Here is a 15,326-nt window from a genome sequence, read left to right on the forward strand (position 1 = left end):
ACCCTCTATATACATGGTATACCCTCCGCCAGTCCACCCTCTATATACACTGTATACCCTCCTCCAGTCCACCCTCTATATACACGGTATGCCCTCCCTCTATATACATGGTATACCCTCCTCTAGTCCACCCTCTATATACATGGTATACCCTCCTCCAGTCCACCCTCTATATACATGGTATACCCTCCTCCAGTCCACCCTCTATATACATGGTATACCCTCCTCCAGTCCACCCTCTATATACATGGTATACCCTCCTCCAGCCCTCCCTCTATATACATGGTATACCCTCCTCCAGCCCTCCCTCTATATACATGGTATACCCTCCTCCAGCCCTCCCTCTATATACATGGTATACCCTCCTCCAGTCCACCCTCTATATACATGGTATACCCTCCTCCAGTCCACCCTCTATGTACACGGTATACCCTCCTCCAGCCCTCCCTCTATGTACACGGTATACCCTCCTCCAGTCCACCCTCTATATACACGGTATACCCTCCTCCAGTCCACCCTCTATATACACGGTATACCCTCCTCCAGTCCACCCACCCTCTATATACACGGTATACCCTCCTCCAGTCCACCCTCTATATACACGGTATACCCTCCGCCAGTCCACCCTCTATATACACGGTATACCCTCCTCCAGTCCACCCTCTATATACACGGTATACCCTCCTCCAGTCCACCCTCTATATACACGGTATACCCTCCTCCAGTCCACCCTCTATATACATGGTATACCCTCCTCCAGTCCACCCTCTATATACATGGTATACCCTCCGCCAGTCCACCCTCTATATACACGGTATGCCCTCCCTCTATATACATGGTATACCCTCCTCTAGTCCACCCTCTATATACATGGTATACCCTCCTCCAGTCCACCCTCTATATACATGGTATACCCTCCTCCAGTCCACCCTCTATATACATGGTATACCCTCCTCCAGTCCACCCTCTATATACATGGTATACCCTCCTCCAGCCCTCCCTCTATATACATGGTATACCCTCCTCCAGCCCTCCCTCTATATACATGGTATACCCTCCTCCAGCCCTCCCTCTATATACATGGTATACCCTCCTCCAGTCCACCCTCTATATACATGGTATACCCTCCTCCAGTCCACCCTCTATGTACACGGTATACCCTCCTCCAGCCCTCCCTCTATGTACACGGTATACCCTCCTCCAGTCCACCCTCTATATACACGGTATACCCTCCTCCAGTCCACCCTCTATATACACGGTATACCCTCCTCCAGTCCACCCACCCTCTATATACACGGTATACCCTCCTCCAGTCCACCCTCTATATACACGGTATACCCTCCTCCAGTCCACCCTCTATATACACGGTATACCCTCCTCCAGTCCACCCTCTATATACACGGTATACCCTCCTCCAGTCCACCCTCTATATACACGGTATACCCTCCTCCAGTCCACCCTCTATATACATGGTATACCCTCCTCCAGTCCACCCTCTATATACATGGTATACCCTCCGCCAGTCCACCCTCTATATACACTGTATACCCTCCTCCAGTCCACCCTCTATATACACGGTATACCCTCCTCCAGTCCACCCTCTATATACACGGTATGCCCTCCCTCTATATACATGGTATACCCTCCTCTAGTCCACCCTCTATATACATGGTATACCCTCCTCCAGTCCACCCTCAATATACATGGTATACCCTCCTCCAGTCCACCCTCTATATACATGGTATACCCTCCTCCAGCCCTCCCTCTATATACATGGTATACCCTCCTCCAGTCCACCCTCTATATACACGGTATACCCTCCTCCAGTCCACCCTCTATATACACTGTATACCCTCCTCCAGTCCACCCTCTATATACACGGTATACCCTCCTCCAGTCCACCCTCTATATACACGGTATACCCTCCTCCAGCCCTCCCTCTATATACATGGTATACCCTCCTCCAGTCCACCCTCTATATACATGGTATACCCTCCTCCAGTCCACCCTCTATATACATGGTATACCCTCCTCCAGTCCACCCTCTATATACATGGTATACCCTCCTCCAGTCCACCCTCTATATACATGGTATACCCTCCTCCAGTCCACCCTCTATATACATGGTATACCCTCCTCCAGTCTACCCTCTATATACATGGTATACCCTCCTCCAGTCCACCCTCTATATGCGCTATATACGTCTTCCATTCCTCTCTATATACACTATATACCCTCCTCCAGTCCACCCTCTAATGTATATGTGCACCCCTCTATATACAGGATCCCCCCTATATAGAGTGCTTCCCCAACAGAAAATTTTATTGCCAGAAAAAATAAGATTATAAAAGGAAACGGCAACCTCTGGCACTCCAGCTGTTCAGAAACTACAACTCCCAGAATCCTCCTTTCAAGTCTATGTTAGTAACAAGAACAGTTGAGTAAATGTGCATGCTGAGAGTTGCAGTGTCACAGCAGCTGGAGCGCCAGAGGTTGCTGATCCCCGTGCTATCGTATAAGGGCTGTGGGGAACATTTGTCTTATATTTAGACAGTGTAGACCAGACAGTTTAAAGATGTGCTACGTATATCAACGAGGCTGTTGCTAGATGATAAATGTAACTTTACACTAGGAGTGGGCGATATAAACAATATTTCTCGCCCAGTTTCCTTGGGGGACACAGAAGACCTTGGGTATAGCTCATCTCCATAGGAGGCGTGACACTAAGTGAAAACTGTTAAGCCCCTCCTCCACAGCTATACCCTCAGCCTGGAGAGAGAGACTGCCAGTTTTTGCTTAGTGTCCAAGGAGGCAAGACACTCCCTGCTACTGCAGGGCTGTTTTCTCCTTTGTTGTTCCATTGCTTTACCAAAGACAGATTTAAAATGTTTGTCTCTTATAGCAGAGTGGCTATAGGGTGGCCCTGCTGGACCTAGGGTGGTCCCTGGGGTGCCGCAAGGCGGCAATCTGCTCCTCTCTTCCCCGCCATAGATCATACCGCTGGTGCAGGACGCGCGCAAAGAGGGGGCGCTTACCGGTGCGCTGCTCAGGACCTGCTGCCGCTCCTGACGGCATGGGTAATCCTGGGCGCCGCCAAAATTTAGTCCAGGCTTCGCGGCCTGCTGGCCCGCACCATCCGGTGCTCCTTCCTCGGGCCCCTGACTCTTCCGGGCCGCGGGGTGGGCACCCGCGGTCTGCATTGCATGTGCGCACTATGCTCTAACTAGGCCGGCCGACCATCCGTCCGGTTGGCCGGACGCCGCAACTTTGGGCCCAGACATCGCGGCCTACTGGGCCGCACCTCCACGCTCCTCTCGGGTCCCTGATTCTCCCGGCTGCCGGGTGGGCTCCCGCAGCCGGCATTGGATAGCGCTGTGTTCCAACAGGTCCCGGCCGGCCGTCGGTGCATTCCGGCCGGCCGGGGCGCTGCATAGTTTGTTCAGGCTTCGCGGCCTGCTGCGCACTTCCGGCGCTCGGGTTGGGCACCCGCGACCGGTACGGGGGCTCCCGCGGCCGGCTTAGGCCCGGCCGATACTTTAAATACTTGCGGCCCCGGTCAGCCGGGCGACGCTAAAATTTAGGCCCCGGCTTCACGGCCTACTAGGCCGCAACATTCTGGCCTCTGGGGGGGGGGCGGGAACTCTCCAGGCGCGGATTCTTCCCGCCTGGAGGTTCCCCCACCCCCAGGGCTTCGCTGCGCCGCCCCCAGGCCAGATGCCTGTTAACCCTTTGGGTACTGGCCGGCTCCTGAGGGCCTGTGCCCCTGTATGGTGGCCCCCCTTCTGCCTCAGGGAGGCTCTAATATTAATAAATAAATAATAATGATAATAAAAATAATAATAAAAAAAAAAAAGAATACTATTATTTTGTTTTAAATAACTGGACTTGTGGGCTGCGCAGGACGCGGCAGCCTCATCATTCAGTACTGCTGTCTGTATGCATGCCCCCCTCTCTTAGGCGGTGTGTCGTGTTCCCCGGCCGCGGCGCCTCCCAGGCGTTTTTTCTTGCCCTCTCCCGGGATTCGGCGCTGGCCAAGTGCATGCAGATTTTTTTCTGACCAGACTTCGTCACCCACTCCAGTTCTGGTGGCTGCAGGTGCATGACCCTCCTTCCTAGGCGGAATACTGCACTCTCCCTGGCTGCGGCCTTGCCTCGTGCATGATCCCCCTTTTCTAGGCGGACTGCTGCACTCTCGCCGGATGCTGTGTTGGCCATATGCACGACCCCCTTCCACAGGCGGGACGCTGCACTCACTGGATTCGCTGCCGGCTATGTGCATGAACCCTTCCATAGGTGGAATATTGCACTCTTACCGGATACGGTGCTGGCCATGTGCATGAACCCCTTCCATGAGAGGTATACTGCACTCTCCCCGGATAAGGAGGTATACTGCACTTTCCCCGGGTACGGTGCCGGCCATGTGCACGTTCCCCTTCCATAGGCGGAACACTGGATTCGCTGCCGGCCATGTGCATGAAACCTTCCTTAGGCGGAATACTGCACTTTCACCGGATACGGTGCCGGCCGTGTGCGTGAACCCCTTTCATAGGTACACTGCACTCTCACTGGATCCGTTGCAGGCCATCTGCATGACCACCACCCCCCCCCCTTCTGTGGGCGGTGTGCCGCACTCTCACTGGATTCGCTGCCGGCCATGGACATGTCTCCTTTCCTCAGGCGACATACGTGCACTCTCATCCATGGCGGCGCTCTCACTGGATGCGTGGCTGGCCATGTGCATGACCCCCATTTCTGGGCGGAATACTGCACTCACTGGATGCGTTGCCGGTCATGAGCATGCCCTCTAACTTGGGTGGAATGCTGGCACTTCCATTGGATACGGTGCTGGTCTTGTGCATGACCCCCCATTATTCCATGGGCGGCATTTTGCACGCTCACACGATCCACGGCTGTCCTTGTTTATGCTGTGCTGGACTGGTACACGTCCCCCTTCATTGGCGGAGTGGTGCACTCTCACGACATTCGGTGTTGGGTGGATTTTTGCACAATCACTTAATGATAGAATAACCTGTGCATGCCCCCTTTCACTAAAGTGGACCTTCCTGCGTTCTGCTGGATATGTGCTGCCATGGGCATGGCCCCCTTCTGGGCGGAGTATGGTATGCCCTACCTTTCCGGAGTAGGTACTGGCCTTGGCACCCCCCCCTTTTTTTTTTGGGCAGGCCTCTGCAGTGGTTGCCAGGTACATTTTCCCCCTTTTCTGGGCGGACTGTTTGCGTTCCATCGCATGCCGTACTAGTCTTGTGCATGACTACCTTTCGGGTTGCACTTTGCACTTCCATTGTTACGGTTGGACTCTGGCTGATTCTTCGCTGAGTGACTATTTTTTGCAGTGGGCGGACTTTCTTGTGCGCTCTATCCGTTGTTTGGGCCGTGTATGCCTTCTCCTCCCATAGGTGGGTTGGCCTTCTCACTGCTTACGGGGCTACTCGTCCGTATGCCCCCCTTTATCCTGAGATGTACTTTTTTCTCTTGGGATATGGTGCTTCCAGCAAGCCTTGCACTATTCTCTAAAGAGCTCATTCGGTCCAACTGTGTGGGCCTGAGGTGGTGTCCAACAAACAGCAGATGAATGCCCAATGTATTCAAGGTATATACCTTTTTTATAAGTAGACGGGCTCTACTTGTTCGCTACTGCACCTAGCTGGGTGGTACTCATTCCTTTCGTGGCCCTTCCACCCGGGGTGTGTTCGTGGTCCCTAGATACGTACCCATTCGTCCTCCCGCGGCATTGTTCCCCTGCGCTAGTGGTCACATGCTCGAGAGTGCTGTTGTCTGCAGCGCCTCTCGAATTCTTCGTTGGCTCGTGCAGGACTGCGATTCCCTTGCCTGCTGCAATTTCCTCCTCTTCGGATGCAGTGTGGTATGAGTCCTTCCTCTTGGCGCCTCTGCGCTTCTGTCTGATCTGCTGCCAGGTTCGGGCTGCTATTCTCTGGAAGGTCACCCAACTTCTCTTGGGTGCTCGATTACCCAGGTCCGGAGGACCTCCGCCTTGGGTTCTCCAAGGTATTCGCCTTCTGCGAGGCGGTGGACCGGGCGTCTCTCAGTGTAGCGGGTTCTGCTTTTCAGCTGGCCTATGGCTTCCCTGTTGCCCACCCCTCCTCCTTTCGGTTGGAGGGTGTTATGCCGGCCTCTGTCTCCACTGCCTTATCTCGCCGGCTTTGTTTGGCTCCCGCTCGGTACGGATCACTCCGATGTGGCTTCCCGCCGGACTTCAGAGGCTGTTCTTTCACTGTCCTCCCCTCTGGGGAGAGCATGGTTGTTCATGTGGATGGTTCCGGTGTTCCTTTTGGCCTCGTGCTGTCTCCCTGGTTCACACTGGCTGTATTAGCTGTGTGCCTATTTACCGAGTCTACCGCGTGCTGTCCTCCCGCTGAGTGCAGATTGCATGGTCCTGCTGTAGACTTGCCTTCTTGATAACTTGGGGGGACTACCTTTTTCGATCCAGATTGTCCTTTGATCTCCCACACCGGGGCTGTACAACGTGGTTACATCAGCATGGACTTTTGCCTGTCTTCTCCTGGTATCTGGCGGATCCTTTGGGTTCTTTCCATCTGTCCTCTGCTCCCCCACTCGGGTGGATACGGGACAACGTTGTTCGAGGGCCGACGGGGCTAGTTTTGTCGACCCTTCTGCCCGTGTTACTGGTCTGCGCCTGATCACATTGGGTTTTCGCCCGCTTGCCAGGCGACTCCAGCGGGTTCGCTACTGTCCACTCCTGGCTGTGTTTCGTCCAGGATCTGTCGTAAGGCTTAGGGTTTTTTGTATGGGGTTCTGTGGGAAGCTGTGCATTCCCCACTCTGAATTTCTCTCCCCATGGTTCTGTCGTTTACTTGGGGTGTCAAGTGTCGGCGCTGTTCTTCCTCTTCCAGCGTTCCCGGCCCTCTGGGCCTGCCAAGACCTTCTTCCTCGGAGTGGCTCTTTGGTTCCTCTGTACTGTCCTTCGGTACCGCCCTGGGACTATATACTGAGCTCTCGGCGCTCCAATCTTGTCCTTGGGGCCGTTACAGAGGTTCTCTCTACCCCTTCTGTCCGGTACGGTTGTGTTCTGTATCAGTCGTGTCTCTGACGGGTGCCGGAATGGCCCTTTTTTTGTTACGAGCCTTCTGTCTTTTCCAGGACAGGGCTGTTCTACATCCCGTTTTTCTTCGTTCCTTCCTTCCTTCTGAAGGTGGTGTTTGCCTTTCGCTTCAACACCTCACCTATTTGGACGTTGTTTGGGCCTTGCCGTTTTTTTTTTTTTACTTGGAGATCTCCGACTCTTGTAGATGTTCGGCCTCTTGGGTTTCCAGGAGGTCTGTGCATAGGGTTGACGGACTCCAGGGTGGTTGTCCTCCGCTTGCTCAGATTGGCTATTGCTGAGGTTTCCGCACCTAGGGCAGGATTCTGTCTTGGTGTCACCGTTCATTTCACCAGAGCGGTCGGTGCCTCCTGGGCCGGAGGCATTGGGCTTCGGCCATGCATTTGGGCAAGGCGGCCACAGGTCTACCTTGCACGCCTTGACAAGTTCTACAGGGTGCATACTCTGACTTTGGCAGATGCTGCCTGCCCCGCCTGGGTTTGCGGGCGGCGGTTCATTGATGCCTTTCGGGTGCTTCACCTTGGTGCTGTGGTCCCTCCCCCTTTTGGACTGCTTTTGAACGTCCCAAGGTCTTCTGTGTCCCCCAAGGAAACTGGGCGAGAAAACGAGATTTTTGTATAACTTACCAGTAAAATCTCTTTCTCGCTCTTTCCTTGGGGGACACAGCACCCACCCATTCATTGTTTTTCTCTGTACAGTTTCCGAGTTTTTTGTTACCCGTTGGGTAGTTGGCTTGTTGGTTCCTTGTTGGGCTTTGCCTTTTCTCACTGCTTGGACACGCAACTGGCAGTCTCTCTCTCCAGGCTGAGGGTATAGCTGTGGAGGAGGGGCTTAACAGTTTTTCACTTAGTGTCACGCCTCCTATGGAGATGAGCTATACCCAAGGTCTTCTGTGTCCCCCAAGGAAAGAGCGAGAAAGAGATTTTACTGGTAAGTTATACAAAAATCTCGTTATTTTTGGGCAACGATATAGATTTTGTCTATATCGCCCTATCGCGATAGATGATTACGGAGCGATAGTGAATTGAAGAAACTTCTCACTCACCGCTCCGTGGCCTCCCGACTCTGCACCGCGCTGCACTGGCCAGGGCCTTGCGTGCACACATCGTCAGCGCGCTTGCTGTCACTGTGTGTGATGTCAGGTCCCTCCCAGTGCATGCTGGGAAGAAGACTCGGTCCGTCTCCTGCGGACTTAATCAGTCAGCTGTGCACCCTGCAGGAAAGGTAAGTATATTAGGAGGGGCCCGTATCCCCCGGGGGGTGGGTTGGGTTGGAGGATGGCTATGGCATCTGGCTGAGGGACATGGTTGATTGCAAATAGCAATGGCATGAGGCTGATGGCGCTGGGTGGGGAACATGGATGATAATAATAATGGAGAAGAAAATAATATATATTGCGATATATATCGTTATTGCACATAGTTCAAATTATATTGCGATATATTTGTGCCAAATTTTGCGTGGAAATTATCTAAAATACATAAGGGGAGATTTGTCAAGGCCCAATGTGGTGAGGGCCTCTACATATATTAAAGGGGTATTCTGGTTACAGAAAGTTATCCCCTGTCACTAGAGCAGGAGCCTTGTACCCTGTGGAGCTCCCTGAAATAGATGGAGCTGCTGGTTGGAAATCCGTGCCTCCGCCCTATTCATTTACGTATGAATTCTGGAGATAGCAGAGAACTGTACTCTGTTATCTCCAATAGAGCCATTCTTCAAAGAAAAGTAATTTGGTAGCATGACTGCTTTGTGTTACACATTGTTAACTGGATCATTTTTTATTTTCTGTAGGCAACAACAAAGAAGAGTTCCGTTTTGGAGGATGTAGGTATTCCTCATATTTTTGATAACTGTAAAGAAGTTTCCTTTTAATTGTATTGCCAGCTTCATATCTAGTTCTCTTGCCTGAAGTCAGAATGTGGCCACACTGCTTGTAGTTGGGTCTCCCAGTAACTTGGGGCTCATCCCATCTCCCCGTTAGTAAGGTAAAATGGGACTAAGCGCTTACCACCTGCTTTCCAGGAAACGGAGGAGTGGTCCGCCACTAACAGTTTAGTAGCTTCCATTGCAGTACATGAGCGCTACAGAAACCGCATGGCGCACCAAGTTATCCTGTTTCCCTAAATGTAAAACAGAATAGCTTGCTGTGCTACACTGATTCTGTAGCTCCAAAGCACTGCAGTCGAAGCTACTGAAACCGCGGCCCACCCACCTGCCCCACTGTTTCCTGGGCACCTAGTGGTGTGCACTTAGGCCCATCTCTCCTTACTAACAGTGAGACGGGACAACCCCTTTAAAACTTTGGACCAGTCTGATGAACATGAAGAAATAGTGTATAAACTAATTATACTATGTGGTACGGTGAGACAAAGCAACAAGTGCTGGAGCAGTGAGCGTGATATCACTGGCGGTACATGTTAAAGTGATTTTCCACAATCAATGTTTATTACCTACCCATAGGAAATGTGTTTCTGCTCTATTCAATGTCTATGGGGCTGGCGGAAACACTGGAGCGCTGTACTGTTCTCCAATAGGGCCCATAGATTTTGGATGGAGCACACTGCGCACACTTATCTGCTGCTCCATTCAATCTCCTCCTGACTGCACGACCGCTCGGGACCCCTATTTTAATCATTGTGGCCTTCCCAGCGATCAGAAAGTTATCACCTATCCTTGATAAATGACAATTGTGGGAAAATGGTTCACTTGCTTCAATATATTATGCAGCACGCACCACATTCTGCAGCTTTTACAGAAAAGTACAATAAAGAGGTATAGATGAAGTGTAGCTCCAATAAAGTTACAACATTTCTATAGACTGTTAAAGGGCTTGTACATTTTAAGAAAAATCTAGCTTTCATCCAGAAACAGCACCACACCTGTCCATGGGTTGTGTCTGGTATTGCAGCACTTCAGTGGAGCTGAGCTGCAGTTCCGGGCACAACCCATGGACAGCTGTAGCTATTAAAAGAAAAAAAAAAAAAAGCAGTTTTTAAAGGGGTTATCCAACACTAACAAATGCTCCCCCGTATGCCGGGCCCCTCACACTGATTCTACTTACCAGGCTCCCTGCACCGTCACCGCTGCTTCTCCCTGTGCGCGGATGAAAACATCCGGTGTGGAGAGGGGGGGGGGGGGGGGGGAGGGGTTGCAGCCAATGGTAGGCGGTGTGGGGAACACAAGGGAAGCCAGGTAAGTAGAATCGGTGTGAGGGGCCCGGGCGTATGGGGGGGGGCATTAGGGTCGGATAACCCCTTTAACTAAGAACTTGATAGTATAATATTAGATGCTTTTCTTTTCCCCATGAAAGTCTTGATTAAAAAAAATAAAAAATAAAGTGCACATTAGATTGGTTTCCAAATATGATTGAATCTTGCCAGCCACCAGAGGGAAAACATTTCCCAGATAAAACTTTTAGGAAAAGTTTCTCTGCTTTGACCTGACTGGACCCTAGGATAAGTGATATGTTGAACACAAGGCAATTTTATCATCTCAGTTCAGCTAATGTGTAAAAGTTTTTTATTATCTCTATATTGATGGCTTATCCTCAAGATAGTTTATCCGTTTCCGATCGGCGTGGGTCCTACTCCCACCAATCAGCTGTGTGAAGATGCCGCTGTTGTCACCGGAGGTCCAGTGAGCAGTGTGGCCTCTGCACCGCTTACCAAGCACAGCCCCGTACATTGGATAGCGGCTATGCTTGGTAGTGCAGCTCTGCGCCATCACTGAGCAGCAGCTAGACCACATGACCGATGTATGGTGACATCGCTCACTAAGTGTTGTTTAAACAGCTGACTGATGGGGGCCCTAGGAGTCGGACCCCTGCCAATCTGATATGGATAGACCATTGATATCAGGTTCCCTGATAACCCCTTTAACATGCTGACCTGGTATGTCTGCTGTTTTACCTGCAGCTGGAAAAAGACAGCGGCTTCAAAGAATTTCTCAGTGTGCACCAAAACAGGAGCAAGGTAGCTACATGGGCTAATGACACACTGGCTGAGCCTATGGAAAAGGTGAAGAGCCGTTCCCAGGATGATTACCTCAACTTTGATTCCGATTCTGAACAAGAATCTGGTAATGAGAGTGAGGATGGAAAAAAAAATGCAGGTATGAGAGATTTTATTTTCTGTACTCCCTGGTAGCTGCGAGAAACCTGACCTTGATATTGGATCGTGTCGGGGTTTCTGTGGACTCGGGGAACCTTTGAGTTGGCCTTTGCCTAGATACACAGTCTACCGGAGTGCATTGTGCATGGTGTGGGGATTTGGATATGTTTACTACATAGTTAAACTGTCCCAGCATGGTCTTTATGTTCTGCACTTCACCATAGCTGAAGTGACACTGGTGTTTCAGGGTGTTCTAATAAATGAGCGACAAAATGCAGATGTTGGTTTACATTGTACGCGTGCGCAGCAATAACGTATTAAGAAGTGTATCGTTATTTGTAGATGAGAAGCTTGCCTTACAATCCGAGATTTCAGATATGGACTACCTAAAATCCAAGGTAGTGAGAGAGCCCTCAACTGCCATTCCTGAAGATGAAGAAGAAAAAGAGGCAGACCAAGAGATAATCGCTACCAAGAGTAAGGTAGCTGGGTCTGCTGAGAAGAGTAGACCAGGAAAGAAAGAGGTTAGTAAATGTCTACCCTTCCCATGATATCCCACATAAGTACACCAGGGAGCAGCAACCTCCAGAACTCCAGCTGTGGTGAAACTACGACTCCTAGCATGCATACTTGCTTGGCTGTACTTGGAACTTCAGTAGAAGTGAATGCAGTATGTTGGGGGTTGTAGTTTCATACACACTGAATATACCCTGAATATTAAGCAATCAGTAATACATCTGCAGAGTGCTCTGCTCATCATGACAAACAGTGAGCCGATTTTCTCAACTTCAAGTGGAGATTCAGTTGATGATGATGGTGTCCACTTGGTTACAAGCCTTCTTTGCACGCATATTGCGTAAAGGGAATATTTAAAACCAGATATTGGTAAAAAAAATAAAAATCTGTTTTCCATATAATATTCCAACGAAGTTTCATGCAAATCGTCTTCGGATGTTTCATCTGAAATCGATTCGCTCATCCCTAGTAATGAGGCTTATTGGCCAGTGTGAAAGCAGCAGGATTTCAGGATTTTATTTATTTTTTTGGTCAAGTTTAGATGGCCAAAGAGGATGCTGGTAATTGATTTAAATACGCTGGGTCTCGCTAAAGTGACCTTGTGCATCTAAGCTTCAATTCTCATTTTGGCCAGCAGATGGCAGGCCAACATAAGAAATGAGAAATTCTGACATTTTAAATGGAAATAAAAAAATCCATGAGTGTTCAGAATTAAAAACAAACAATTGGATTTTATAGGCTGAAATGTGAGCTTCAAAATCCTAATAAAAAAGTTTAAAAATATATACAAGTTTAAATCACACACCCTTTCCGTATAATAAAAAAAAAAATACATAAATAACAAAAAATATAAACATCATGCGTATCACTGTGACAAAAAACGAAAAACGCCTGTACTATTAAAATATAAAACTTTCCAATACAGCGAATGGCATAACGGAAAAAAGGGTCAAGATGGCCAATTTGCCATTTTTTTCATTGTTTTTTTTTACCCAAAAAATGCTCACAGCTCAGTAGATACAACTATAAAAAAGTTATAGGAGTCAGAATATGGTGATGTAAATAAAAAAAATGTTTATTATTAGGTTTACATTTATTTTACACTATTTAGACATTTAAAAAAAAAACGATTCTTATGTGGTATTGTTGTAATCATACTGACCCAGAGAACGAAGGGCATGGCTCAGTTTTGCTGCAAACAGAACGCCGTGGGAACAAAACCCGTAAAACGGTGGAGGAATTGCATTTTATTTCCAATTTCACCCCATTTGGAATTTCTGCTTCCCACTACATTGTATGCCATAATAAATGATGGCATTAGAAAGTACGATTTCTTCTGCAAAAAATAAGCCCTCATACAGCTATGTGAACTGAAATATAAAAAAGTTATCGCTCAAGGAACATAAATGAAAACACAAAAACTAAAAAACCTCTGGTATCCTAAGGGTTAAAGGAGTTTTCTAGGTTTCTAATATTTATGATAAATATCCTTTCAGTGAGGATATGACTTTGTGCACCCCCACTGATCAGCTCCTCCATGCAGCCTCCACCACTGGAATTGCTTACAGGGAATCTTTAAAACCAGATATTGGTACGTGTTTTTTCTGTTTTTATGGCGGCTTCCAGCACTGTGAATGGATCAGGAAGGATGGCACTATCATTCGTTTCATATGGAGCTACATTGCAGTAACCCATCATAGCTGCTACACTTTTAATGGAGAGGTGCTTCCTGCTGCATTCAAGAGCTAGTTCCAGCCCAGGACCGCATGGATAGCTAATTGGTGGGGGTGCCAGGTGTCGGACCCCAGTGATCGAATATTGATGACCTATCCTCCCTTAAAATGTATCAAAACCTTGAAAACATGAAGGGGCTTTCATCGGCTCTGCTTGGTTTTTCGAGGATGGGGATCACAGAGTCATAGAAAGTATATGGGATCCTTACTGTACATGCTGAGCAATGGTTTAGGCTAGTTTCACACCTGTAGCGTGTATTCCAGCAGAGAAGAGCCTGCTGGAAATGTCCGGATCCGGCACTATGGTATACAAACGGAATGTCCGCCGGCCCCATTCCGGCAAAAACGCTGAGGCTCAGCTGGACACAAACCGCTGCATGCTGCGGTTTGTGTCTGACCCATTCCCTGCATTCTATGCTGGATCCGGCGGCCAGATCTACATGTCGAGGGTATGAACGTAGCCTTAGTTATACTGTATATAAAGTATATAATTTTAACTCTCAGATTTTTCCCTCAGAAACCACCTGTTCAGAATGAGCCTACAACACCATATACTGTCAAACTGAGAGGAGCACCATTCAATGTAACCGAAGTACGTTTTATCACTTGGTAAAGTTTTCTTATAGAAAAAGAGACTGCACCGTGCAACTCTGTACTGTGTGCACATGTTTGCACATGTTGACAAGATATGATTTATGTAGTTTGTTGGGCATTTTTACATTGGAGTACAGTGCATACACGCTGTGGAGAAGCTTGGATTTTACAGAATGTTTTGCTATCTGTCAGCCGCATCACCGATACAAAGGGTGAAGTATGCAGCAAAATCTGCATTATGCCTCATGCACATGGCCGTTGTTTTGGTCCGCATCCGACCCATTCACTTCAATGGGACCGCAAAAGATGCGGACAGCACACAGAGTGGTCCGCAAAAAAAATAATATAACCTGTCCTATTCTTGTCCGCGCATTGCGGACAAGAATAGGCAGGTTATATTAAAGGCTGTCAGTGCCTTTCCGCAAATTGCAGAACGCACATAGACGCCATTTGTGTTTTGCGGACCTGCAAAACGCACAACGGTCGTGTGCATGAGGCCTAGCCTGTCGCCGGTGAAAATGATTCACCATATTGGTCTAAGCACACACAAGTCCTTGTTTAGAACTGGAGAAATAACTAGGAACTACCTGCCCATTACAAAGTATGCTTTTGTATTTTCAGCAAAACGTTCGGGAGTTTCTTCTACCACTAAAACCGGCAGCTTTTCGAATAGTGCGTAATACTCATGGAAACAAGACTGGTAAGTTCTTGTGTGCTTCTAAGGCTAGAAGATATTGTTGAGTGAATGAGGCTAGAGATAATTTTGTCCCTCCTGTGTCTCTCAGTCTGCACGACTTTTCTGCATGATCCTAAAGGAAAGCGTCTTGTAGACAGCACAGAATAATTTCCCATTGATCTGTTGCTTTTTCTGGGTGATGAACGACCAGGCGAGTGGAGCTTATATGGCAGAGGTGGAAGCTCCTGATGCAGCTGGTTGTCTTTAAAGGATTTGGCCACTAAGGGGCAGGTTTATCATACACTGGCAGCGTATAACAAAGCGCTTAGCAGGGTCCTCGGCCTAATTCATGATGAGATGTACGCCTCCTTATAAATTAGGCACAGCATCCACAGTCTGTGCACTTATACTGATACCTACACCAGACCCTTATGTGGAGAAAAAGTGCATCTTATAGGGTGAAAAATACGGTAAATTATGAATCTGCCACCATATCTTTATTGTTGGACATATAAAGGCACTTAGTAGTAATCTGGCGCAGATGTTCGATGGTTTAAATTTCTTGTTTACAGCATTAATTATTACTTAGAGCCTGG

General features: G+C 48.7%; 1 protein-coding gene across 1 annotated transcript in view; it reads left to right on the forward strand.

The window, feature by feature from the left end:
- RBM19 (RNA binding motif protein 19) overlaps positions 1-15,326 on the forward strand; it is a 71,002-nt gene that overhangs the window by 4,775 nt on the left and 50,901 nt on the right. The window contains 5 exon segments of the mRNA XM_044275319.1: positions 8,894-8,926; positions 11,017-11,212; positions 11,554-11,735; positions 13,978-14,052; positions 14,676-14,754. Coding sequence (XP_044131254.1) covers positions 8,894-8,926; positions 11,017-11,212; positions 11,554-11,735; positions 13,978-14,052; positions 14,676-14,754 — 565 coding nt within the window.

Source organism: Bufo gargarizans, chromosome 1, assembly GCF_014858855.1.
Source record: "Bufo gargarizans isolate SCDJY-AF-19 chromosome 1, ASM1485885v1, whole genome shotgun sequence".
NCBI lineage: Eukaryota > Metazoa > Chordata > Amphibia > Anura > Bufonidae > Bufo > Bufo gargarizans.